This window comes from Zeus faber (genome assembly GCF_960531495.2).
Source record: "Zeus faber genome assembly, chromosome: 1".
NCBI classification, from domain to species: domain Eukaryota; kingdom Metazoa; phylum Chordata; class Actinopteri; order Zeiformes; family Zeidae; genus Zeus; species Zeus faber.
Window position 1 is genome coordinate 64,089,886 of NC_137193.1, and position 25,933 is coordinate 64,115,818.

At 41.8% G+C, this 25,933-nt stretch overlaps 1 protein-coding gene across 1 annotated transcript; it reads right to left on the reverse strand.

Annotated features, from left to right (window-relative positions):
• Nucleotides 1-210: 210 nt before the first annotated feature.
• On the reverse strand, nt 211-25,579 carry ttc14 (tetratricopeptide repeat domain 14). Its single transcript, XM_080000840.1, has 13 exons — nt 25,450-25,579; nt 24,509-24,674; nt 19,936-20,069; nt 19,605-19,804; nt 16,800-16,884; nt 16,016-16,145; nt 11,712-11,864; nt 11,263-11,334; nt 3,312-3,431; nt 2,926-3,048; nt 2,568-2,685; nt 1,782-1,888; nt 211-1,589 (listed from the first exon to the last, which is right to left on the reverse strand). The coding sequence occupies exons 2-13, from the start codon at nt 24,640-24,642 to the stop codon at nt 740-742; spliced, it is 2,226 nt and encodes a 741-aa protein (XP_079856966.1). The 5' UTR covers nt 24,643-24,674; nt 25,450-25,579; the 3' UTR covers nt 211-739.
• Between the last annotated feature and the right edge of the window lie 354 nt (nt 25,580-25,933).

A 25,933-nucleotide genomic window follows, 5' to 3' on the forward strand; every position in this document is an offset into this window, starting at 1 on the left:
GCGTCGTCACTGTGGGGGTGAGGGGGCTCTGCCAAACAGATTTGATCATACATCCTATAGCGAGGAGGTGTCATCAATACTGTTGATTCGTTTACAATCGACTCAAATGGCAGCCACCGCATGTGGAAATGTCCTCATAGCTGTATTAACACTGAAGGTAAAATTTACCGTTGCAGTATATTTGACCTGAAGTCTCATGTGTTTCCCCGAATTATCTTGTAAAGTCTGGACACTTATTTTAACCTCTTGGTCTCCCCTGGATGAGGCATGCCCATTCCCATTTAAATGTGTTGATGCGTAGAAGTTCTTTGCACATAATGATCAAAGGGGTTTAAAAGTAAAAAGGCTGAGAAACATCACTTTTATTTTCTCTCTCTCTCTACCTCTACTTCAGTGATCGTAGAAAAAAACAAAAACATTCACATCATTAGCAACTCTCAATCACTAGCAGTTGAGGCCTTGGATCTTTCAGTGACGATCATGGACATTTTCAGGTGATAAAGATTCAGCGATCATCTCCAACGCTAAAAGTTACATCAGGACTCATAACCAGGTTTAAGGAAAAAAAAAAAAAAAAAAAAAATGTAGTCCATGGCAGTAAGCGGATCATTGGCTGTCTAATCTGTGACATTTTAACTTAATTTCCCTTTCCATTTCATTCTGAATGAAGCAATCACAATCGTTATAGTAGAAATGTTCTGGGTTTTGCCATATTGAGATCATATTGCAGTTACGCATTTTATTTTCTTGACCCGACCCCTTTCTCCATCTGAAATTGGGCGATCTGGTTGAAGATGTCCTGCAGATTGGAAGGAAGGTCCTTCTTGGGTGCCCCGCTTGGTCCATTACGGGCCCCGGTGGCTGTCACTCTCAGGTTGCCCCCTCCCTTAGCACACCCTCTCCTGTCATCCAGTGATGATGCCCTCCTGGACGAGCTCTGCTCCGGCTCAATTTCCCTGTGGCGGATCTCTGGTTTCTGTGAATACTCCAACGGAGTGGCCGATATCCGGGAGCACTCAGGCTCAGCAGAGGTCAACGGCTTCTTCTTCCTTTCCTCCTCGTCCCCGGTGTGCCTCTTCACTCTCCCATTGGTGCCCCCTTCATCCTCCTTCCTACTCCCATCCATCTTCCCCCTCTCCTCATCCCCGTCAGTGCTCCCCCCACAGCTCCCCCTCCTCTTACTCCTCCTCTTTCGGCCCTCGCAGTGCGAGGAGCTGTCTGAGCCCGCCTCCTCAGAGGCTGCAGAAAGGGAGTACAGCTGGCAGATCCTCCCGTTGGACCCTCCCTCCTCCTCGTCCCTCTCCCCCTGCCGGCCCAAGAAGGTGGCCGAGGTGTTGGGGGGTGCTGGGTACCACTCCTCCTCCTCCTCCTCACTCTGCCAAGCTCTCCTGCCCTCATCTTCCTCACTACTGCTCCTTCTCCTCTTCCTTCTCTTCCGCTTTGGAGAGGCCTTGCGGCGGCGCCTGCCCCCCCTCTCTGAACGCCTATGCTTCTTCTTACCCTTTTTGGACTTCCTGCACGAGGAGGAGGAGTGCTGGGAGGAGGAGGATGGTGAAGCGGAGCTTGATCTCTTCCGTTTACGTTTCATCCTGGAAGGAGAGAGACGACACAGTGGCTGTACCATCATGGAGGGAAAACACTGAAGTAAAATATTCTAAGTAACACCAGTAAACAATGAATGTGGAATAAATGACTGTAGTTATTCATATTGCGTAGTTTTGGTTTGTTTTTACCGTTCCTACCTTGGAACAGTCACAAGTGGGTCACTAACAACAACTCACCTCATCTCCTCTTTTAAGATCTTACGCAATTTCTCAGCACTGGTCTCACTGGACTTTTCCTTCTCCTGCTCCTTTGTCAGCGCCTCCTCTCGCAGGCGGATAGATTTCTTTAATGCAGCCAGGGGGAGCCAGCATTCACAGCCCCGTACCCACCCAGGTAGATTGTTTGTGTTTTTAGAAATTACACAAGTGGACATGCGGCATTACCCGTAACGCAATGAGAAGAGGCCCAAGAAACAACATTCAGCCATCGGTCCATGTATTTATTCAGTTCATTCATTCATTTGGTTATCCATCCATCCATTGTAATGTTTTTTTGAAAGGCATACAGATAAAGATGAAGACAAGTCAAAGAAATGAAAGAAGAGAGAGAAAAAGCCGGCAGAGAAAGATGACCAGACAGCATGGCAAGTAACCCGTTTACCGTTCAGGAAGCCGCCGTGGAGGTAGGCACAGGACACACACAGTGGGCACCAAGCCACGGATGCAGAAGTCGTTCCCGTAGGCGACAAGACGGAATTAAACGAGGCGTCGTTTGGGTGTTATTGTCCATTTGTGGAAATGTCCCCCCGCCGCAGCGCACAGAGTTTGTGAGGTGGCAGCGGAAGGTTGGCAGGTCAAATTGCAGAATCCCGGAGAGAGGGGAGGGGAGGGGTCAAAGAGACACACGTACACCGAAAACATTTCATCAGTATTACAAACCCGTGTGTGTGTGCATTCAGTATGTGCTTGCATGCTGTAATCCTTTGTGTCTGTATGCATGTTTGTATGTTAATGCCAACTCACCTGGATTGTGGCTGTAATCTTGCGCAGAGATTCCTGGGCCTCTGTATTCGAATCGTCGAGCGACAAAGCTCTTCTGTACAAACCCTCCGCTGTGACTAGCTTCTCTTGCTCCTCAAGCCTACAGACACGCAGACACGCACACACACACACACACACACACACACACACACACACACACACACACACACACACACACACACACACACACACACACACACACACACACACACACACACACACACACTATGAACCAGAAGGGTTCTCGTCTCACCCTTTGGGGGCCAAAATAGTTATTGATGTATGGAAAAAGTTCATCCCTTTGGTAAATGTTATAACACAGAAAGAGCCTTGCACATACTGTTTACCCCGCTCCACCAGTGTCTGGCAGAGGTACTTCTTAGCATTACGGTGGTTTTGGCAGCTCTCCAGGCTCAGTTCAAAGTCTGCTATGGCCTTCATGATGCTTCCCTTGTTAGCATACCTGGGAGTCAGAGATAAAAAAAACATTGACAAAGGACTACATAAACCTGTATAAATATAGAAATATTGAAAAACAAAATACTGTACCTGACATTGGTAACTAGTATGCAGAAGTAAGTAAATTATAAAGGAAGTGGAGGTTGTAAAATTTTACCAAGAAAGCCACCTGCTTATAACTGATGTTGCAATACACGGTTTGTGCTTAAGGGACAAAAATTAAGATGACTCGAGTCTGTATGAACTAGTAAATAAAAATGGCCTCACAGCGCTCCACGTGCCACCAGGGCCTCTACGTTGTTGGTGTCGATCTCCAAGGCTTTGTTGTACTCGTTCATGGCTTCCACATGCCGGCCGTGCTTAAAGTGGTCCACCCCGGAACGCACACTGACAGGGATGAGGACAGGAGCGGGGATTGAAAAGTCAAGGTTTGTAGTCGTCATACATTGTTTTGTTTGTGGCGACCCGCCACATTTTCTCTCTCGCTCATAATAATTCAAATCTACATCGCAAAAAGTGGCATATTATTTCTGCCCCGAGCACCCATCCACATAGTCAAGTGTACTCAGGACAGGGCACCCCAATGTTAGTCCCCCCGGCCGACGCCAGCAGGCTGCCAGATTTATGGGCCCTGTCAGAGAATAATGTACATGATCAACTACATGTTTTATATAGGACTATAGCTTTTTGTATGCAACATAGTTTTAAAACTCATTGTCTCTGGGTTTTAATGAGTCTCTCAGAGTTTAAATGAAGACATATAATCCTCACTTAACCTTGTGTGGAGATAAGGATAACCCCAAGGGGGGCTTAGAAGAGTGTCGTGTGTTTGTTTTATGGCATAGTAGGATAACGTCTGTGACCAGAGTTTGACTGTTAAATCACTGTTTGAAGGTAACATCCAGGGAGATGGTTGAGGGTCACAGTGTTGTACAGTAAATGACCTGACCAATGGCACACAACCTCTCTTTGGTATAAAGCCCTCTTTGTCAGTTATAGGGGTAGACTGATCAGAACACTGCTTCGAAGCACGACTGTATCTTTCTCTTTATCCTGCAGAATAAATATCTTTAATACTCTCAGTTTTCTTTTCCTGTAGCAGGCAGATTAACCTCACCGACCACCCAGGAGAATTTCTCCAACAATCTGGCGACGCTGATGAGACTGGCCGTAAAATATCCAAGAAGGAGTCATCTGGACATGACAGGCAGATCCAGCAGAGGCAGAGTTCCTGAACAAATTAAGGTGAGGACTTAAGGAAATATTGTAGCGAGTAGGAAAAGCTTTGAGTAAGCTTAGATATTGTACCGATCAGGAAAGATCAAAGGAAATAGCTATTATGTCGATCAGGGAAGATCGAAGGAGATCGCTCTGAGTAAGCTTAAAGATTGTATCGGTCTAGGATAGTTGAAGAAGCTTTGTTAAACTCAGCCCCCCCCCCCGGCTGATAAAAATCTTGATGAAACAAGCAAATGTATAAATGTGAAATTAGCATAGTATGTGTGCCAATGAACACGAGATAAGTGTGATATGTGTGTTGTACATAACATGTCATACTAGTTTCACACATGAGCCCTTGGTGCAAAAGTAGCGATATAATCTAAATATCTGGTAGGATTGCTGGAAAGGATACTGTATGGCTTTAAATAAATTTGAAAAAATTATGACAAGGTGAGAGAAAACTGCAGGTCGTGCAGTTTATCGATACAAAGCATACTATGCTCAGAAACTTGGTACCGTGGTTAGTGGGTTGATTACATGCTGTAGCCTTTATCTTGCTACAGAGCTAATCGGCTAAATGTTAGTTGACAGACTGAAAGGATGATGGAAGTTGATGTGAAAGAAAATGAAAGTGGGAAAGTTAGCAGATGATGCATTTGGGATTCTTTGTTTTGGATGAAACTTGGAGCAAAGAGAGTTGTAAAAGTAATTTTAGTAAAATATTGGTTCAGCAGAGGAAGCTGCAGGACTGAATGATTTAACTAAAGGTCAAGTGGTGCACTATGTGATTATGGTTTACTAGCGGTGTTTAGCAGACTAAATTCAAATCAAATTAAATTTAAGAGCCAGTTAACAACAGTAGTCTATGCTGAAGTAGTATGAATAGATATTGAATGTTTTGAACTGTTTGATTATGTTTAGAGAAATTATTGTGATGTTGATCATAGTGGTGTGGTGAGTTGTAGCAGAGTTTAAGTTGCTGGAAAAAGTGTCTGTTGGTTCATTAATGTGACTTGGTTAGGTGAGGAGTATAGTGAGTTCTTGTTTTAGAACTGTAGTTTGTGCTTTGTTTATAGATTTTATCGATAACCATTGTAAATTGATAAAACCAAATTGATCAATATAAATTGGGAAACATTGCTTACAAATATATTTTTAAGTCATCGCGGAGAGCAGATATTATGTACAGTAGCAGCAGAAATGCATTCGATTTTGGTTTATAAGTGATCAAAGTGATCTGCTTATTGAGATAAGATAATCCTCCTCTATCCCACAGAGGGGTAGTCTGCAGTGTTACGCAGTAACGAATTGGCATAGTAATCTCGATTTAACATTGAAAAAGGTAGCTGTTGATATACAGTATAAAACTTAGCAAGTAGTTTAACAAAGAGGAATAATTGTTTTGTTTTGGACACTAGATAGGTAATGGATAGTGTATGTTCGCTTACAAAAATTGAAACATTAAAATAAATGTGAAATACGTTGGCCATTTCAATGGCTTTTAATTTTGGTATTTAAAAAATTTAAAGTTTTAATTTGAAAATGTCTTGTGGATCGATTGTTGTAATTGTGTATTTATGGATTAACCAGCCCGTCTATTCAGTGTTTTATTTCCGCAATTTTAAGCAGGAATCCACTGGCTGCACTTTTGACAAGACTTTGAGGATTGACAACAGTACTGACCGAAGAGATATTGCTCCACAATTAAGGCCATAACATGTCCAGCATTCAAAGGCCCTTGTAAATTATTGATATTATTGCTATTTATATTTAACTGATTCAAATTAGATTATTTAATAGGTTCATTTGGAATTATTTTGAGATGAAATGCAGACAAACATATAGAAACAAACAAACAAACATATAAATTTACCTAGTCGTTGAAGCAATGTTCAGAAGCTGAGTTAATGATTACCGTGTTATCACTCAGGGACACTGTTGTCAGAGAACCCTGGAGTAATTATATTTATGGCCGCCTTTCACAGTGGTAGACCTCTTTATTCATCTTCTGATAATGTCTGAGAACAAATACATTCATCACCCCAGGGCTTTACACAGGCCCAAAGGACATTCCTATTTTCCTGATATCCTGCTGAGAGACATGCCTACTCCTAAATTTCCGAGAAGGTCTGTGAAGACCTTGTATACAGAGATCCAGTTTGGCCAACATCAGGCTGAATAACTTGGGACATTTTCTGAACAACGAACAAAGTTCTGTTATGTGAAAGGAAATGCAAGCGTTGACTACTGCTGCTCCTCCCCTCCACCAACGAACATGATGTGTTTGGCCTCTAAGTACAGCGAACTCACAACTGAAAAAGGTGTTGTGCACAGTTGTGGAGCCTAATCAACTGTTCCCTTTGGACCTGCATTCGGTGACGTCACTGCATCAGACAAAACATAAAACTGAATGACTGCAATCTGAATTTTCTACTCCAACTGAGAGCTGTGGAATGACTGACCACCTGAAGTCCTGCTGGAAAATGATATCTGTGTGATTACCATGGACGGCTGTTTCTGTATGTTCTCAGCCATTGTTTTATCAATCTGTCTATCCTGATAGTACACAAATTATTTAATGTTCCCTGAAGAAAAACTACATTCTAGTAAGATTACTGGCAAATTTAAATTAAATAATTCCAAAATGTAAAAAAAAGGCTTGAATAGTTAGTAAATTAAATAATTAAGTAGAAACAGAATTAGGCACAGATTATGGACGGAAGTGATTGCTTCATTGATTAGCAAATATGTTAATAATAGCCCTTCTAGGTTTTAAATGGTCTCAATTTGAATGCTGGCTATGTTATTGTAATTATATATATATTTTTTTATAAAAAAGGTCTTAACTTGATTGGAAATGCCAAATAACCTCAATTTTTTCCTCTAATCAGACTGCAAAATGATGTGACTTATAGTTGAATACTCCCTGGCCAAAACTAGCAGTTCAAAGCTTAGCACATAATATATGTGATTTTTAGGAGTTGGGTAACGGAAATTGACCCTGAAATAATGGATAGTTGATCAAATGTTATTAATGTCAGTTAGACTTCTATTAGATTGATGACTGTTGAGATCTCAGGCAAATTGTTTGCAGTTATTAATTGTACCTTTAAGGGTATAAGTGGGAATGATATAAAAAAAGGAATATAGTATTGTATGCAAAATTTAATAATGTTTTAGTATGTGAATCACATTTTTCCTTAAGGTCTCTAGTTGCTTAACTTATTGTTGAAGTTATGTGGAGCCTCTGGTAATGTTTCTTCTGCCACATTAGGGAAATTTATTTTGACTGATTTTGATTTTATTAATGGCAGCACACTAATTTGAATATTGATGGTTAACTGATCTGCTTGTGTCGTGGATATACAGGACTTCCTAAAATACTTAGAACAAGATGATCACAGTTTCCCTTATAACTCCAGCCGGCACAAAAGAACATTATTTGAGTCATGACATTGATTTTTTTCTCCTCAGGTCACACCCTGGCATGGCCTTTCTTGGCTGTTGTGGTTATTGTTGTTTTCGATCGGGGAATGAGGCAATGCTCGTCCAGCAATTAGACAGGAGAACGCTTTGTAGTATTTCAAAAAAGATTTTGCACCTGCTCCATGTTGGGTTCGTTGGATTACCTTAACTGTGGATGAGGGAGATGGTTTTATTTTAGCTATGTTGTTGCAATCTTATAGAGATGAATTACGTCTTGTTGCATACTATGCTCAGAAACTTGGTACCGTGGTTAGTGGGTTGATTACATGCTGTAGCCTTTATCTTGCTACAGAGCTAATCGGCTAATTTCTCCCCTAGGCAACACCTCTCCATCATCAACATCAGCAATTTTCACTTTTCTTACTCCAACTTCTCTTCTTCCCTCAAATGGAGATTTACATGATTGCTTGACAGGAATAGCCATTGTGGTTTCGCCCCGTCCAAATCTTGCTACTGAAGTTCTTGAAAAATTAAACTACGATGATTTAAACTCATGAGTAGAACAAAAAGGAGGGGTTTTGTTTGGGTTGCCTGTTTGTCACCTGTATTTTGTTGAAAACAGTGTTGTCTATCTTTGTAAACCGGTTGTGTTTGTGTTTCTATCTGTTGTAAACTGCCTCTTGTTTTATTTGACTGCATGAATATGTACAGGCAAGTGTGATAGGGTGTTGTGTAGCTGATTGATGAGACAAAACATCCGTTTAATGTTTTGATGTCATAACCCCCCCATTTTGATCTTCCTATTTGTGTTGTTTACAAATGTTGACTCCACTGGACATTAATTTCAACAAAATATGTGGTGGAGGTTTTTGAATCATTCAGTTAAAGGAGAGTATGGTACGGATCATTCATGTTACATATGTACTAAAATGGCTCACTCAGTGCAAGCACCATTCCTTCTCTCACCTTTATCAACGTCATGAGAAGAATCTAGATGTTTAGCATGGGCTACAAATTTTCCAATCTATGCTAATATGACTAAACTAATATATAATTATATTGATAAAGATACCTATTAGAAGTATGCACTGGGGCCATAGATTTCTACACTCATAAAAATATTGATACCTGTAGTGATAATGTGTTTAATGCTATGTTTCTGTCTAGCATGTATAATACCTATCCTTCATAAAATGATTACTAATATGATGGCGGGACAGTTTCTCCACCTTATGATGATGGCGGAAATGTTGAGACATTAAGATGTTGAAATGTTAAGATATTTGTCTAATTATATTTATCCTTACTTATAGGATGTGTTTGTCATTATGTTTTCACAATGAATTTTGTTGTTGTCATTATTGAGTGATAACCATTGCTTAATCTAAATAGCATTATGTATTTGTGGAATCTTTACATGTTTATTTTGTTTATTTCATAATGTGATTCATGATTTCTTTGTTTCCTAGTTAGAATGGTAGAATGGCTTCACACAGGATTTCTTCCTCTGTACGGCCTGGTTTTTTTTCTTTGTACGTTGTCACGTATTCATGTAAATAATCCTTAATGGTCTTTTACTCTTCTCTAGTCAAATGTGAGAAGAGGGGTTTGGCCAATTTCAGGTGGAGGTATCCTAAAATTCTGTCTGGGATATTTGGTTATGAGTTTATATAGTTACATTCAGTATTAGATGTGTTTTCCCAGTAAATTCCAACAAGATAGAATTCTTAAGTATATCTCTGCACTATAATTGTATTGTATTCAATTTATGTCATTTTCTGATCTCTTTGCCTCAATTACAGTATATGAAATGTTAGCATTATTACATTTTCCTTGAGGTGTTGTTCCAGAAGGAACAAAATGAGGGAGTGTCAGAGAAAAATTTACATGATCAACTATTTGAATGATGTTTTACATGTTTTATATAGGACAATAGCTTTTTGTGTGTTACGTAGTTTTAAAACTCTGTCTCTGAGATTTAATGAGTCTCTCAGAATTTATATGAAGAGACTGTTCTTTCTAAAAAATGTCAATTGTAGTATTAGAAAATCAGACCACATTCCATCCTCACTTAACCTTGTGTGGAGATAAGGATAGCCCCAAGAGGGGCTTAAAAGAGCCTGGTGTGTTTGTTTTATGGCATAGTAGGATTGCATCTGTGACTGGAGTTTCACTGGTAAATCACTGTTTGAAGGTAACATCCGGGGAGATTGTTGAGGGTCACAGTGTTGTAAATGACACCTGACCAATGGCACACAACCTCTCTTTGGTATAAAGCCCTCTTCGTCAGTAATAGGTGTAGACTAATCAGAACACTGCTTTGAAGCATCTTTCTCTTTATTCTGCAGAATAAATATCTTTAATGCTCTCAGTTTTGTTTTCCTGTAGCGGGCAGATTAACCTCACCAACCACGCAGGAGAATTTCTCCAACAGCCCTCCAGCACCCCCGGCACCCGCTACAGAGAGGCCGTGCTGCGGGAACAAAGGTCGACAGCCGCAACCTGCACCCCAACCCACAACAGCAAGCGGCCCCCCAGGGGCCCCAGAAGGCACCCGGCAGCGCTATCCGCAGCCCCGTCAGGTCACAGCGTACCAGAAACCACCAGGCGCAAGTCGCCAGGACCTGAGCCCAGCCGGCAGGGGACCTACCTGGCCAAGCACGCCCCCACACCAACCCACCAGTGACCCACCACCCCGGAAAACCACAGTGCTCAATGTGTGCTGTTGGCAACTGCAGTTAAAATTGCGGGATGTGGGGGTGCGAGTCCTCTAAGCAAGTAGAGCCCAAATCACTTGCACCCCTCCTGCCCTGTTGACCCTGATCTGGTGGACGTTGTTCGGAGTAGGATTTGTGTGCGAGTGTATGTGTTCTAGGCTAATATGAGTGGGATTAAAGTTTTGGGACGGACAAGAAGCACATCGGGGAAGGAGCGTGAGGGGCAAGATCGCAGCTCTGCCACATCCCCACCACCACTGGGGGGGGGGACCCGAACCCCCGGGACCAAGACCCAAACCCCCAGCCCGTGCCCCCAACCCCGCAGCCACACCTCAAACCAACACACAGACGCAGGCACCCCCCAGGAGCACCCCCCCCACGGAGACAGGCCAGCTCAACCCAGGGACAAGGGCGGGCATCACCACCCAGTCCCCCTAAGACCCCCGTGGGGTCCCGGGACCCCCCCACAACGACAGGACTAAGCACCACAGACATCCCTACAGCCGTCGGGCACCCACCGAACCGTAGAGCCGCGGTGAGACCAAAGGGACCCCCCATGCACGAAAAGAACACCACGACATATCCTCAACTTAGGAAGACTCAAGTATTAATGGATTGTGTTATGTCGGTGATAAAAGTAGCCCATATTTCATTAAATAAATGAACCTTGTTATTGGATATTGCCAATAGTTTTTCCATTGAGATGTATTCTATTGATAGATGTTACCATTGGGATGTGGTGAGATTATCTCTGTTTTTCCAATTGAGTAATATTATTTTCTTGGCCATTGTTAGGGCGATTAAAATGGGTTGGTGGTGTTTAAACTTTAGATAGATTACAGATGAGGAATTACCACTTCAGGGCCCAGGAGGATGATTGTTTCTTTCTGATAACCGCAGCAAAGTCCTCTTCCTGGAAATGCTTGCTGTGGAGGAAGAGGTGCAGAGAGGAACAGAAACATATCTATCTCATCATCATGTGGAAAGTATCTTATGCCATATACTGTAGGTTAATATGTTTCTCAGGTACAGTATATCTTAAGAGATATTAACAAAATCCAAATATCTCAAAATGATTTGAACAAATTTTGGGGATGACTAGTGATTTCATACGTTCATAAGATGACTTTCAAAAGAACACTTGAGTACTTTTACACAGAAAATATTTTAATAACAATAATCAGTTATGTGGTTAATTGTCACCAAGAAAGTAGAGCCATTGATCATAACAGCTTGAACAGTCTATGAAGTTCATATCTACTCCCATAGCAACAGCAGAGAACTGTGTGTCTTATTCGACTACCTCTGGAGTCCTCTCATCAGCGACGGAGGCCGGACGTCGCTCACCCCGACTTTTCCCAGCAGGTACTCCACCACTAAAGGGTTATGGTAGCCGTGGCAACCCTGCAGGAGACGCTCATACATCTCACTTGTGTTAGCTGCGTGCAGGCTGCGGCTGAGAACAACAGAAAGCAGTGAGGTGATGTAGAACCTATCTGACGTTACTATGCTGTATGCAATATTAAGTGAAGCAGGCCTTATATCATTGCGATATCGAATCAGAAAGTTTCTGCAAATTTCTATCCCCGGCTGTGGAATTTAAAAAATTGATTGACGTGTTTCATCTTAAACACCTGGACGTCTTTCAAATGCAGTGTTCAACACAGAAATATAGGTTACAGGGGAATATTGTCCTTGTTGTGACAAATAACACAACATTATACAGTGGTACCTTGAGTTACGAGTGCACTAACATACAAGTTTTCCAAGTTGCAAGCCGTCGTTCCTTTGATTTTTTGTATTGATTTGCGAGCAAAAATGTGATTTACGAGGAGCAAGCTTCAGGTGCCGCTGCTAGTTGGCGTGGCGAGCGAATGCGGCCAAGATCCCGCGTCTCACTCCTTCAGTTCACGTGGTTACCTGACCGTGAAAGCATCTCTTTTGTGTTTTGTACTTGCGTTTGTGCTTTTTGTGCAGTTATTTTGCCAATTTTTTTTTTTAAGTGGCAAACATCAATGAAGATTAAGTTGTTTTTTTTAAGTTAAGCGAAAGTGAAGTGAAAATAAATAAATAAATTGTAGAAATCAAGTTCAGCAATAAAGTGGAGCAACAAACAAAAGCGACCAAAAAAAACATTGAAACAAACTCCTCCAACCATCTCCTCCACCCTCCACCTCCGCCAGCATCTTCCATTAGTCCAAGTTGTCTGATCTCCAAGGTAAATACACTTTATAAAACCAGTTTATTTCTTTACATTCTCTTTTATTATGTTTTATTATGTTTTTATACAATATTTGTGATTTATAAATACATTTTTCTTATTTAAAAATATGAAACAAAAAATATTGGGGTGGTTTTTTGGGAGCTGGAACGGATTAATAGCATTTCAATTAATTTAATTAATTGATTTTCTATACGAGCAGATTGAATTATGAACTCTGTCACAGAACGAATTAAACTCGTAAGTCAAAGTACCACTGTACATGATTCTTTTACAGTTTTTGCAGATCGCTTGCACAATAAAAGTGAATGCTTCGACAAAAACATCCAAACTTTAACTTTTGTAACCATGTCTTAAACAAAGGCATCAAAAGTACAAACACATTTTCTGCTTCGCACTTTGTTTGCAAAACATGACACACCGTTTCTTGCAATAGACACATAATTCAAAAATGAAATCTCTTCCAATTATTTGGAAAAAACTTATATTCAAAATGCAAAACAAACCTGAAATTGGCAACACCCACACACCCACATGAAAACACTTACACACTAAATGAACACCAATCAAGTCTGAGCCATAGCACTACAAATAGGCCTCAGGTAAGCTCACCTCTTCTGTTAGAACATTGCAAACATGGCCGCAGTGAGACGAGAGGAAGGGAGAGGGGAGGAGGAGAACAAGGACCAAGGGGACCAGGTAAAATACTGAGACATTTCCGACGACATTAGGGCTACTTTGGTGGACCATGTCATAAACCATCTACCACACCCCTTAAAATACTAGCTTTTGTTTTACCATTGTACTGTTATTTTATTGTAATTATTTTGCTTCTGTGAGTTTACAGTATATAACATATTTTAACATATTGTATTGATTACTGTACTGTAATTCTACTTTTCTTTGTGTTTTTTGTTATGTTCTCTCTATATATTTTTTCCCCAGGACCTTTCTATTTTTTGATTGAAATTGAGTAGATGTACTATACTGGAACAATATTTCACAGAAGCCTGTATGAGAAAATTAAGTGCGTTATTGCTGCTTTGAAAAAGTAATTCAAACGGTGCATGTGTGTGTATAACTTTGTTGCAAAACTGCCATTTTGAAAAAGTATTGTTCGGTTTTGATTGCAGAGTTTCATTTTGACATAGAAGTAAGATGTTTATCTCTAAGTGTCTTATTCGGGTTGTGTGTAGAGTTGACAAAATCAGCCAAATTCTGCAACAAGAGCATAAGCAATGGCAAAAAAATGTAAGTCGTTTTATTGTGATTTGTAATTGTGGACCATTGAGTCTATCTGCTTGACAACTCTGTCTTCTGATTGGAAGTGCTTTGAAAGTTCAGCATTAACTGTGTCAAAGTTTAAGATATTTCAAGTTTGTGTTTTTCTGCACAGTGTAAAGTCTAAACACTGCGCCACCCCAGGGGTAGCGTTGCTGCAAGACCTGCCAATATTGGAAAAATATTTTGAGTACCACAATAGCGTAACACATGAATCTCCATGGCATTTGAGTTACTGCAGCTACTGTAAATTACTCCATCAGTTATTCACACCGAAGCCATCTCCTAACGAGGCTAATCAGATCGTCTGCGAGCTACAGTGGTACCTAGACTTACGACTGCATCTACTTACGACTAATCCAAGATACGAGTAGCGATAGTCGAGAAAATTTGTATCGACTTGCGACCGACTGCTCCAAGATACGACGTGGAAATTTGCAGTTGGCGCGTCGGCGGCCAGTCAGCAGTCAGTCAGCGGGCAACCTACATTGTGTGTGCACGTAGTTCGTGGGTAATCAATATTTTTTCATATTTACTGTGTTTGTGATGTGTATTTTGTTTATTTTCACCCTTCATGATTTCATAATTTATATGGGAAAAGTTGCTTCGACATACGACTGTTAACATACGACTGTTCTTATAGAAATTACAGTAATAAGTCGAGGTACCACTGTACTACTACTACGGCTAACTATATACAGTATACAATTTCATCTCATTAGGATATACCCCTAGAAATGCATTATTTTGTAAAGTTACCCAACATGTTTACCAACTCGAGATGTACTGATTGCTATTTTTTTTGGCCAATTATGATTTCCGATTTTTTTAAAGTCTGACCTACCGATCTTATAATTTGGTCTCATTGGGTACATTGGCTGTATGTCAATGACAAATATATTGGGTGATCTGATCACACTCACATGACAGGACAGCTGCACATACGGACTACCACTGAAATTTTCAGTTACCACAATAATGAGATTGCTAATTTTGACACTGTGTGTTTATTATTGTTCATTCTTCACTATGGAACAATAATTGAACATGAAACTGTCCCTGAGTTCCAATAAAATAAAACATGGAAGAGTCACTGAGTTCCAATAAAATGGGACTGCAAATATGGGACAGCAAAAGTGCAAATATAACTATTATATTTTATATGGTACTTGCATTCCAAATAAATTGCAATCATTGCAAAAAGAAAATAATAATAAATGACTCTTCTCACTCTCGTTCACTGGAAATCACTGTGCATTAAACCAATTGAATCAAATGGAATGACTCGTTTTACTGAGTAACTCATTGAGAACAGTCTCAAAAAAGAGAGTCCAACTTTTTAATCACAATCGGAGCTCATGCACTATGAAAAACCAGAGCAGACGCTCCGCAATGACAGCGACAAATACGCAGTCTGCACAATTTTGGAATATTGCCAGACAATAAAATATTTATCAAATATTCGTTTAGCTTGAAGTACCTCCAAACAGCCGACATATACTTTCTTTTGCTCTCTTTTTTGAGCATCAACTACGCAATTACATCACATTAAGTTCCTATCGGGTTTGTGTATGGAAGAATTTTTACAAGTACGGTACAAGAGCACAGCATCAGCCACGTACATTTCACCGGCACAGAATCTGAAAATATATCTGATCGGACGGTCACCAGTCATGGTCAATCAAGCTAAAAAGCGACTGAACGATTGATTGGTGCATCTCTTACCGACACGTTATATGGTAACATTATGGTCACATTTTTGTGCTTATTACTCCCCCACTTCCCATTTAATCTCAGCAATGCCACGTCGGTGGATAATAAAGTACCGCTGCGTATCAGAGGATGTTGAGTGAGTGAGAGGAGAGGGAGGGGAGGACCACATGTCTTACCATCTGGTCCAATCCTAGGGCTGTAGTTTAATAGTCAATAAAGGTACGGAATTGTTTTATATTGATTGTTTTCCTTAATTAAATTACAATAATATAAATAAATAATATATATATATAATGTATTTTTTCTTTCTTTTTTTGTAGTTACAGCTGGCATTTCTTACCTGCATATTTTGACCAAGAATTTTCAGAATATTCTAAAGCTGACTGCGATACCTGTAGTGAATTGGCAGCTCCTCCCTGGCGATGACTCCCAGTTTGATGTGTGTGAGGCCTGAGTAGAGCGAAGACTGCTGAAGAGACACGGTGATTTTCTCCTGGTAGCGGTCAATGTCCTTCACACTGGCTATGAGGCAACACAGACCAGGCAGTGTTTTATTAGGGCTCACTTTTCTTTGTTTTGCCACGGGCACACTACACGACTTTCAAAGTGGTCAGATCGCTGTACTGTTCACACACACAACTTTCTGTCTTGTGATTGTGAATCTTACAGTCTTGTGGTTTGCACACGATATGACCGATCGGCGACAGGGGGTCACACATTACAAGATCTTTAACCAGGAGGAATCCCTGACGAGTCTGTCGGGTCCAAACTACGTTTGCCACAGAAACAAATGCGAGGATTGACACCGGAATCACGCAATACCATGCGCTGGACAGGATTATTTGTTTTATTATATTCTTGATTACTGTAAAAGAACAAAACAAAAAAAAACAATAAAAGCAGAATCTAAATGAGCAATATTAAAAACCTAGATAAGAAATTTTAAATTGGTATGTTGTGTGTTTCTCGTTGCTGCTCCGTGCACTTCTAGAAATACAGAACAGCAAAAGACAAATATATAAGTGTAATTTTAGGCACAGGATAAGATTATAGATATAAGATATAAATTATTCGATATATTTACAAACAAATAGTAAGGTAATACGCCCTAGTTTTAATGCGGAAATATAAAATCAGGCTTTGATGGTCAATAACACCCTGGACAACAGAACTGACCTCTGATGAAGTCTCCAATCTGGTAATAGGACAGAGGGTCGTCGTGGCTACCAGTTGTTGGGATCTCTTTGATGTGACATAGAGCCTGGGGAAGATGCGAAGAGAAGGGAAAAAAATTATATTAATCGATTATAGCGTAAAAAGTTTAAGAAGCTCATTTAAGAATTCTCCATTTGACAAGGAGGTTTTACTTAAGTATTTTGTATTAAAATGACAGGTTAGGCAGGACCTCTTGTAGCACAGGAGCATAGGAGCCAAGACTAAGACAAGACTAATATCAAACCAGTCTAGAGTTTCCTGACTAGAGGCATGAGACTAAGTAGGATCAGGTCATGAGTCAATTGAGTGTTACCTATACTTGGGTCTAACGCAGGTGGGGAATCAGTTGGTTATTGGACGCAGTTTTTTATTTATGTGGGGGAGATTACAATCAAAACCATGGTTAAGGAAGGTTTCTGTCTGGGTTCTGCTAAAGGAGCACAAATCCAGTGTCACACCAAATGAGGGAAGGAAACCTAATAGAACGGCAGGAAGGAAGAAGGAAGGCTTATCAGTGAGGCGACAAAAGCATGGAACAACATATGCAGTACACATACTCTGCTTATGGTGCCTTTCAGCGCCTTCTCTTCCACCAAGCCTCTCCGCTTTAGATGACATTCTCACAAGAGTCCTAAACTTGTCTGGGACTGATCACAACAGTTTGGCTGTTTGATCTCAAATTGGGGACAGGAACACATTCTTAACGACCCTTAAGACAAGAGATCTCTTGATGAGTCTCTTAAGAACATGAAAATGTTTCTGGTGTTTAGTAGGAATTAATATTTTCAAGCTGAAATTAATTCAACATGAAACAGCAATTATTATACTTTGCTTTCTTAATATTCGGTGTGGCTGAATCGCTGAACAATTTCTTTCTGTACTGCACACCATGCATGCATCCACTTATGGTGCAGTCACAGTGGAGCCTACACACTATAAACAATATACTACTTTTAAGATCTGTTCAAATTGAATTTGTTTTACGGTGGACCACTTATTTAAATACAACATAGTTGTAATTAAAACAACAAAGTCATAGAGGGCTCCAGACTGCGACCATTTAGTTGCATTTTGCAACCACATTTGGTGACAGTGCTACTAAATTGTATAACTAGGAGCACCAATGCGACTTATGAATATGCCGACCGTTTTTTTAATTTTTATAAATCGTCATCGTATATCAGTAGGAGTCAGGGAGATATATCCCCAATACGTACAGTGATTTTTTTCGTTCCATAAGGAGACATAAAATAAAATAACCTACATCTAAAATGAACACGCTGATGTGGCGCGCCGATCGCAGGCACCCCATCACTGGCACGCGCATTGCCGGTATAGGTGAGATGGGCGGCATGCTTATGTTAACATTTGTTAGTTTATTATTTGTCTATGTTTACATTTTTTTTTTTTTTTTTTTTTTTTTTTTAATTTACCTTCATGTTTTTTTCTGTTAAAGCACTATTTCAAAAATGTGACTTTATCCATTAAAATAAAACACCACATTGTTATTTCTTACCAAAGCATTTATCAGTTAAGGCTCTGTTATGGCTGCCACAAGCGAGCTGTACGGCCAATGGCGCGAGCCAATGCCAGAGAGCACAAGCATATTTGTGCATTGCCATGTAGATGCCATGGCTATATTCTCCCGAAAGACATGGGGCGCCGTGCACAAACCACCAGGGGAAACTGAAAGAACTGCTGTAAACATTACCAAGAAGTTCTGAGGGAAGCATTTGAATAACTAGGAAGAGCAGTAAAATATAAATAGAAGGTGTTGAATGTATGTTTTATATGTATTGTAGTCAGTGCTGGGTTTTGTCATGAGTTTGTGCAAATTGTCATGCGTAAACATTAGGACAAAGTACCAAGGTATTAAAATAGTCGAAATCTTTGGACAGAGATGCCGCTATCTCCTTCCATGAATTCAACGCCACCTGGTTATTGTTGTGGTCATACATAGATGGATGGTACAGATTGTACCTGCGGACCTCTACACACAGCCTTCCTTGTGAACGCGTCAATCTTGAATTACCTGAAGTGCACGGCACAGAGTTCCAAAACCTGCGCCGCTGTCACAAGCGCAGCAATGACTGTGGTGGACCAAGGGGGCGGGGCCAAGCAGCACCTGTAGACAGGCGGTGCAGGCACCCATCCCAGGTCCACTCAGCTGCTGTGGATCAGGCGAATCAGCGGAGGGCTCCACTGATTCGCCTGATCCCAAAACAGCAAGATATAATTGTGTGTGTCCCCGCAGTAGAGATTGGCGTGCCTGCGAGTCGGACAGGACAGGGCGGGTCAGCCCGAAAGGCAAAGCTTTCGTACACGCACAGCGGGAGATCACGGAAGCGGGGATCCGCATTAACTATTTGTATATTGGCCTGCGAGCCCCAGTTTCCTTTTTGGTCCACGAGCCACCGTTGACTTAAAGACTGAACAATAAACACGCCAACTGGCGCTGTTTCGTCTCCGCCTGCCTCCTCTTCCTCATTCCCTGGCCCTGAGCCAGAACACACCTTCACAGACATCATTTATGAAGCACGCACTAAATGACACTACGGCTGCGGAAACTATAAAACTAGGCTTAATACAGTTAAAATGGAAAAACGTATGACTGTGTTGCATTGCATGTCGATTTCAGTGGTGCTCCTAAATGATGTGCTGGTGCTCCTAAAATTTTCAGTAGGGAGCACCAGTGATAATACTGGAAAGTTAGTCTTGAGTCCTGTCATACTTAGCACACGGCAGCTGTTCAGCTGATTAACCTACCGATAACTCCAGGTCTTCGATGTCCCTCTCCAGCCCCCCTGCCATGCACAGCAGAGTGAGGAAGAAGCCATACTCTCTGATGTTGTTGATTCTACCCACCACAGCATCTCCTCTCTCTAGGTCTCTGTACAGCATAGCTCTCTTTTCCTCATAAGGCACCTCCATGAATAGCTCCAATGGGGGCATGATGGCATAGGGCTCTGGACACACAGTGTTCAAAGTAAACTATCACACAGATGATCATTTACAAACATGATTTTCATATGTCACCCAGGTGTTTCTTTCTTGTTTTTTCCATTTTTCTCCCAGTCGTATTATGCTTAGCACACACCTGCTGCCTCGTCTTCCTCTTCCTCCTGCTCCTCCTCCTGGGGAGTGGCGGTCTTCCATTTAGGACAGAACAGGATGTCAGCTTTCCTGGCAATGAACTGCTCTACTAGGTGGCAGCCCTTGACTGGATCCCTCCTGCACAGGGAACACACTTGTTAGTGGCTTGTTTCGTGCATCTGTAATCTGGGCCCAAAGCATGATTTTACTTTTATTAGCAATTAAAATAATTCTCTATGGTTTTAAATATTTTATGAAGTGTTTAGCAAAACAAACAAACAGCTTAATGTCTTATTTATTGTGCGTGTGCACACACAAATCTGTACTTGAATTGAGTGCTTTCAATTTGCCTAACCTCCCTGTATGGAGTTGAGGCGTGGTATTATGCCAATTAGAAATTTCAGGCTAGTGCCTATCTATTTAGAATGATCTGGATTCACCAGTGTATCCGGTATGAAGGTGACATATCTGCTTTTTAGACTTCCCCCATCGATGATGCTAAAGACTTTGAGTCATACTCAGGATTGGTAATGTCGAAAGGTCAACAATTCTTAACAGCTTGCAGAATCAATAGTTTTTAAATAAGTTACATATGACAAAATGGGGGGAGTTTTGGAATTCACATTTTACAGACTATTAGATACAACAACATTAGATTTGTCTCAAGCAAAATTCTGGAACATTGACCTAATCTTTTGCCCAGTGAGAGATTAAGCAGCAGGCAGCAGCATCACTAGAAATGATGTACTGACGCTCAACACCAACAGGAAAAGGCACCCACTGTCGGTGCTGAAAGAGAGATTAGAACTTTGGGGGAAAAGAAAAACCCTCCTACTTGGAAAAGTGTAAAGGAACAGCCAATTAAGTTGGAATTTCAGAGCTGAACCCTCACGCCTGAGTTTACTAAGATAACAGAGCTGACGTAACGCCAACACGGTGGCATTGCTGCCGCACACCATAAACGGTGAACGTTTCCTTTGTACCGTTTTCCTTTTTCTTTAAAATCCCATCTACTGTCGTTTTGAACTACTCTGTATTGTTTGTTATGTTAACATGGGGATTATTGACTCGAATTACAGATCTTAGAGTTTCCATGGGGTTTCTATTTCACCTGAACCAGAGAGCGCAGGCAGCAGCCTTTACGAACAATGGCAACAGAATGACTGGAATAGATGAGTGAAACCAGCTGTTTTGAACAAAAAGGTGCAAAATATATATTCTCCTGTTATTTGTGAGAATGTCCATTAAACCCATGTGCATAAAAGGGGAGAAGCGCACTTTGCGATGATATGCTAGTATGCTTTAGATGCACACAACCAATGCGCCTGTTCCATCAACGAATATTCCTAGGTGCAGAACACGTCTCAATTATAGCATGAAAGACATACCTAATGTGGCCCAATGACAAAAATAACCAGAATCCTTTGTGGTTAGTGTCTGTACACCAGTAATGCCGGGCTCAGACTAAACAATTTTCAAAATCATAAAATGATTGATGTGCCACTCACACTACACGATCGTTTTATTGTCGCTGTGGACATAGCTACATGATGGGTGCTCACATTACACAATGTGAGGGTGAGGAGGAGGAGCTCACATCACACAATCTTACTCTGAAATGATCCAGACATTACCCAGAGGAGCTTTATGTCTGAACGAAAATGTCACAATCAGTTGGAGCGGACATTAAACTGACTTTATTATTCTCAAAGCCCCCACACGGGTGGGGGCGTTGAGACGGTGTATAAGTCATGCAGGGAGGGGAGGCCAGTTCCAGTGGTACGTTCGGCTTAATGCACCACCCTCTTTAGGACCCGCCTGTCCTGACAGTACAGTTCCCAAATCAGGATGATCTCCTCTGCTCCAGGGTAGAAGGACTTGAGGATCCTCACAGAGACCCTGAATTTCTTCAGCTGTCTGAGGTCGTAAAGACACTGCCTCATCTTTCTCCCCAGAGTGTCTGTGTATAGTCCATGTTAAGTCCGCCGTGATGTGGACCCCCAGGTACTTGAAGCTGCTCACCCTGTCGACAGAAGTCCCATTAATCACCAACGGCACGTGTGTCACTGGTTTGTAATCCCCTCCTAAAGTCCACAATCAGCTCCTTAGTTTTTTGCGGACGTTCAGGGGGAGGTTGCTGTCCTGGCACCAGAGTGACAGATCAGCCACGTCCTCACGGTAGGCCATCTCGTTGTCGTCAGTGAACACCACCCACCAGGACGGTGTCGTCAGCAAACTTGATGGTATTGGAGCTGGACCTGGCCACACAGCCATCTGTGTACAGGATCCACATTTGTTGCTGGTGAGGGGCTGCTCTTGTATGGGTACTCCTCACTTAACAACCAAGTTCCCTTCCTAGGACCAGGTCGTTAAGAGAATTGGTCGAGACGCAAGGTGTAATTTCACGGTAAGGGGGCGTGGCGTTTGTGAACGCTAGTGAATACTGACCGACTGCGGGAACTAGACTTAGACTGAGAACGGTGATGCGCGATGGTATGCTTGACACTGAGAGGATGGGCACGCAGCGGTATTGTACACAGCGCACAATACAGACAGGTCTGAGAGCTGGTTGTAAGTCCAATTGGTCGTTAAACAGGTAGGTTGTTAAGTGAGGAGTACCTGTAGTTCGTAATAGTCCTGTCACAAGCGTCTGGTGTTCCGTTGCTCCATCTGTAGCTGCACTGTGTCTCTGTATATCCATTTAGCATCCTTCACCGCCCTCTGCGGTTTGTATGACGCCACTTTGTAATTGTCCATATTTATGGATACAAGACCTTTGATGTAAGCGAACGTGCGAGCATTCAGAGTGCCACGGATGGATTTAACGACCCATGGTTTCTGGTTTTGAAATAAACTTTCACTGTGGGAACGACGCTGTCCGCCTGGCTGGCTGGAGTCCTGACGGCTTACACCTGGTGGCTTGGGATGTGCTGCGACCTGGCAGAGCTGCGCAGAGCGCCTCCGGGTGCCTTCCAGGGCCCCTGGGGGGACTGCTTGCCGTTGTGGGTGTGGGTTGGGGTGTGTGGGGCGGCGGTTGGCCTTTTGCTTCTGCGGCGCGGCTTCTCTGCGACGGGCACCCTGGGTGCTGGGGGTGGCGGAGGGCCTGTATACCTGGCGGCCTGCCAGGACAGACTTATTGCAGCATCTTGATGATTTAGGAATTAATAAAGAGTTGCATTGCAGGTTGAGAACTTGAACTCCACTTGCAGACAAACTCTGTCCTGAATGCAATGGCATACAAATACTCTGTGTTGTATGCCCAGCATGCTGGCAGCACAGGTTATAAAAAACAAAAGAAAAACGATGCACGGCCTGTTAACAGGAAGTAACAAGATGGCGGTGTGATCGGACTCCCGAAAGCAGGGAGCGAGGTGTTCTTGTATCCGTTCTTGTACAGTATGTAGCAGTGGTCTAAAGTTCTATCTCACCTGGTGGCATATGTGACGTGTTGGTGGAAATTAGACAGAACATTTTTGAGGTTCACCCTGTTAAAGTCCCCAGCCACCACCACAGCCCCGTTGGGATGTATGTTTTGAAGTCCGCACAACTCATCATATAGAACTGCTCGTGCTGTGTCGGTGTCCGCTTGCAGTGGAATATAAACTGCTGTGATAATGACCGTGCTGAATTCCCAGGGGAGGTAGAATGGGCAGCATGAGATGGTCAGCTGTTTCAAGTTCAGCGAGCAGGAGAGAGAGATGACAAGAGAGTCTTGATGTTACTGTGGTTACTCCAGCTGCTGTTCGTCATGATGCAGACGCCTCCACCCTTGGATTTCCTAGACTCCCCCAGTCTGTCGGCGCGGAACACGGAGAAAGCCTCGGGTGGACGAATGGCGTGGTCTGGCACCAGCGGGTTCAGCCATGTCTCCATCAGGCAGAGGACACAGCAGTTTCTTGTATCCCGTTGGAATGTAATCCTTGCCCGAAGGCAGCCGCAGGCACCCCCAAAGACTACCCAGCCAGCACCCTAGTCCAAAGTCTGCATAATGTCCGATTGAGCGTTATGTGTGAACAGAAAAGGTGATTTTCCGGAGAATTCGCAGCAAGCGAGTGGGTGTGTCGCTGACGTCTCTACGACTGGTGCATGATGGAGATGTCATCAACGCGCCCATTCGGCCAGGGTGGAAAAGGGTCATTTACCACAATAACATACAAGGACAAAGAAGAAGAAGATCATATATATGTTTATATTGCGGATACGTCGGAAAACCTGGAGTATCAACGCCAAAAAAGTCACAATTACTGATAAGTCGGTAGCCTTGTCCGCCATCTTGGGTGTGCTGTAAAACTCTGCATGTGTCATTGCATCACGTCCAGCCTCCTGCATGCTCTACCCTGGCTCCGCCCCTCATCTCAACCAAATTGAGTATTTCCAGTAGACGTGAACATCATTTGAAATTTTTCAGTTGAAAATTATCCTACTGTGTACTGTGTTTTATTGTGGTATAGAATGGTGCATGACATAATTTACTTGAAGGCTTGCACAATATACATTGCTTTGGCAGTTGGGTAGATACTTAATAATAATAGATCTTTGAATGTCAAAATGGTTGCCTCTTGAAAACATAACTTTACCTTTCATAAGTTGCCTTGGACAAGTCCTGGGCTACCGCTTGGAAGTCTGGGTTTTCTGTCTGTTCACATTTCAGGGTATTAAACAGTGTCTCTCCATGATAGGTCAGACACTGCCTCAATAAGTCTCTATCCATCCCGTACTCCTTTGCGACTGCTGTAATTTACCCTGCAAGAGATTAAAGGGGAAGAGGCAGCACATTATTGGATGTAACTCAGTCCATGCAAGTCAAGTCCACAGCTTGTATAATGACATTATTATAGGAAGAAAATTGAACCGCTGACTTAAAGAACGGAAGCGTTCTTGCTTTACCATTATGTGGATTTACGCTGGTAAAATGTACTACATAAACTAATTAATAACAGAAGACAAGATAATTGGGGGGGGGGGGTTCAGTTACTGCAGTAGAAAGATGAGAGAACAGTGCAAGTCAAAAGGAGATGGATACATGGAGATAGGTGAAATGAAATATAAAATATTATATTTTGTAGACATCCATTAACAAATGTTAACACAGGGCAGCACATATGCAGCTTACTGTGTTAAAGTAAAGGACGGTATGTTAGAAAAGTAATAACATAGTTATAGCACTAGTAGCAAGTGACATGTTATATGTATAGTATGTTATAATAATATATGTAATGGCTATATATAGAGAGAGAGAATGATAATATACATATACTATAGGTGTATCCGTATCAATAGTAATACTAAAAAATAATTATTTATAATAATAATAATAATAATAATAATAATATGATGCAAGTTAGTCAGATAATAAATGCAAAATATTTAAGACAAAGTCTGCAGCCAGGTGAGTTGCCTCCACAAACAGTGGCCAAGTAGCGTAGCATAGCATGCTAGCACCATTGACCACAGCTAAGCATGCTAACATCGGCTTCCAGCGAAATTACGTAATGCTTTCGCTTCCCAAGTAACTTACATGTATTTCTTTGGTACGACTCGGCCATGAATTTCGTTTGACGACAATTAAACCTTTAAATCTACATAAATCTAACAAAATCATCATCACCTTCCCCAATCTCGGCGGACAGTGTGTTACACTAAATACTGTACGGGGAGAAACCGGGTATCTATAGGAACATTTGGACGGGGAGATTTTCAAAGTGTTTCAAAATAGAAATCATTTCATTTAAAAAAAAAAGCCTATCCATCGGTGTTGAATTTGTTTTAAATATACACCGTTTTCCAAAAACAGGCGCTTGTTACAGTGTTTTTAATTTTTAATAATAAACTGGCTTTATGCCTCGTACACATTGACGAAGTGCGTCAGTCTCTTGGCTCCGCCGGAAGCCATTCATTTCAACGGTGTTTTTTTTTTAGTGGAGAATTACTGCGTTTTCTACGGAAGAGTATAAGGGCCACTCAAAACAAAATGCCCATGTCATTCGATAGTGAACTCGGAA

Bases quoted from the DNA above. Each gene is read 5' to 3' on its own strand.
- ttc14 (XM_080000840.1), bottom strand. From the start codon at position 24,642: ATGGATAGAGACTTATTGAGGCAGTGTCTGACCTATCATGGAGAGACA. The intron at 20,070-24,508 runs GTAAAGTTATGT...TTCCCTGTGCAG, and splicing joins TCCAAGGCAACTTATGAAAG to GAGGGATCCAGTCAAGGGCT. The intron at 11,865-16,015 runs GTATCGCAGTCA...TGTTGTTCTCAG, and splicing joins GAGCTGCCAATTCACTACAG to CCGCAGCCTGCACGCAGCTA.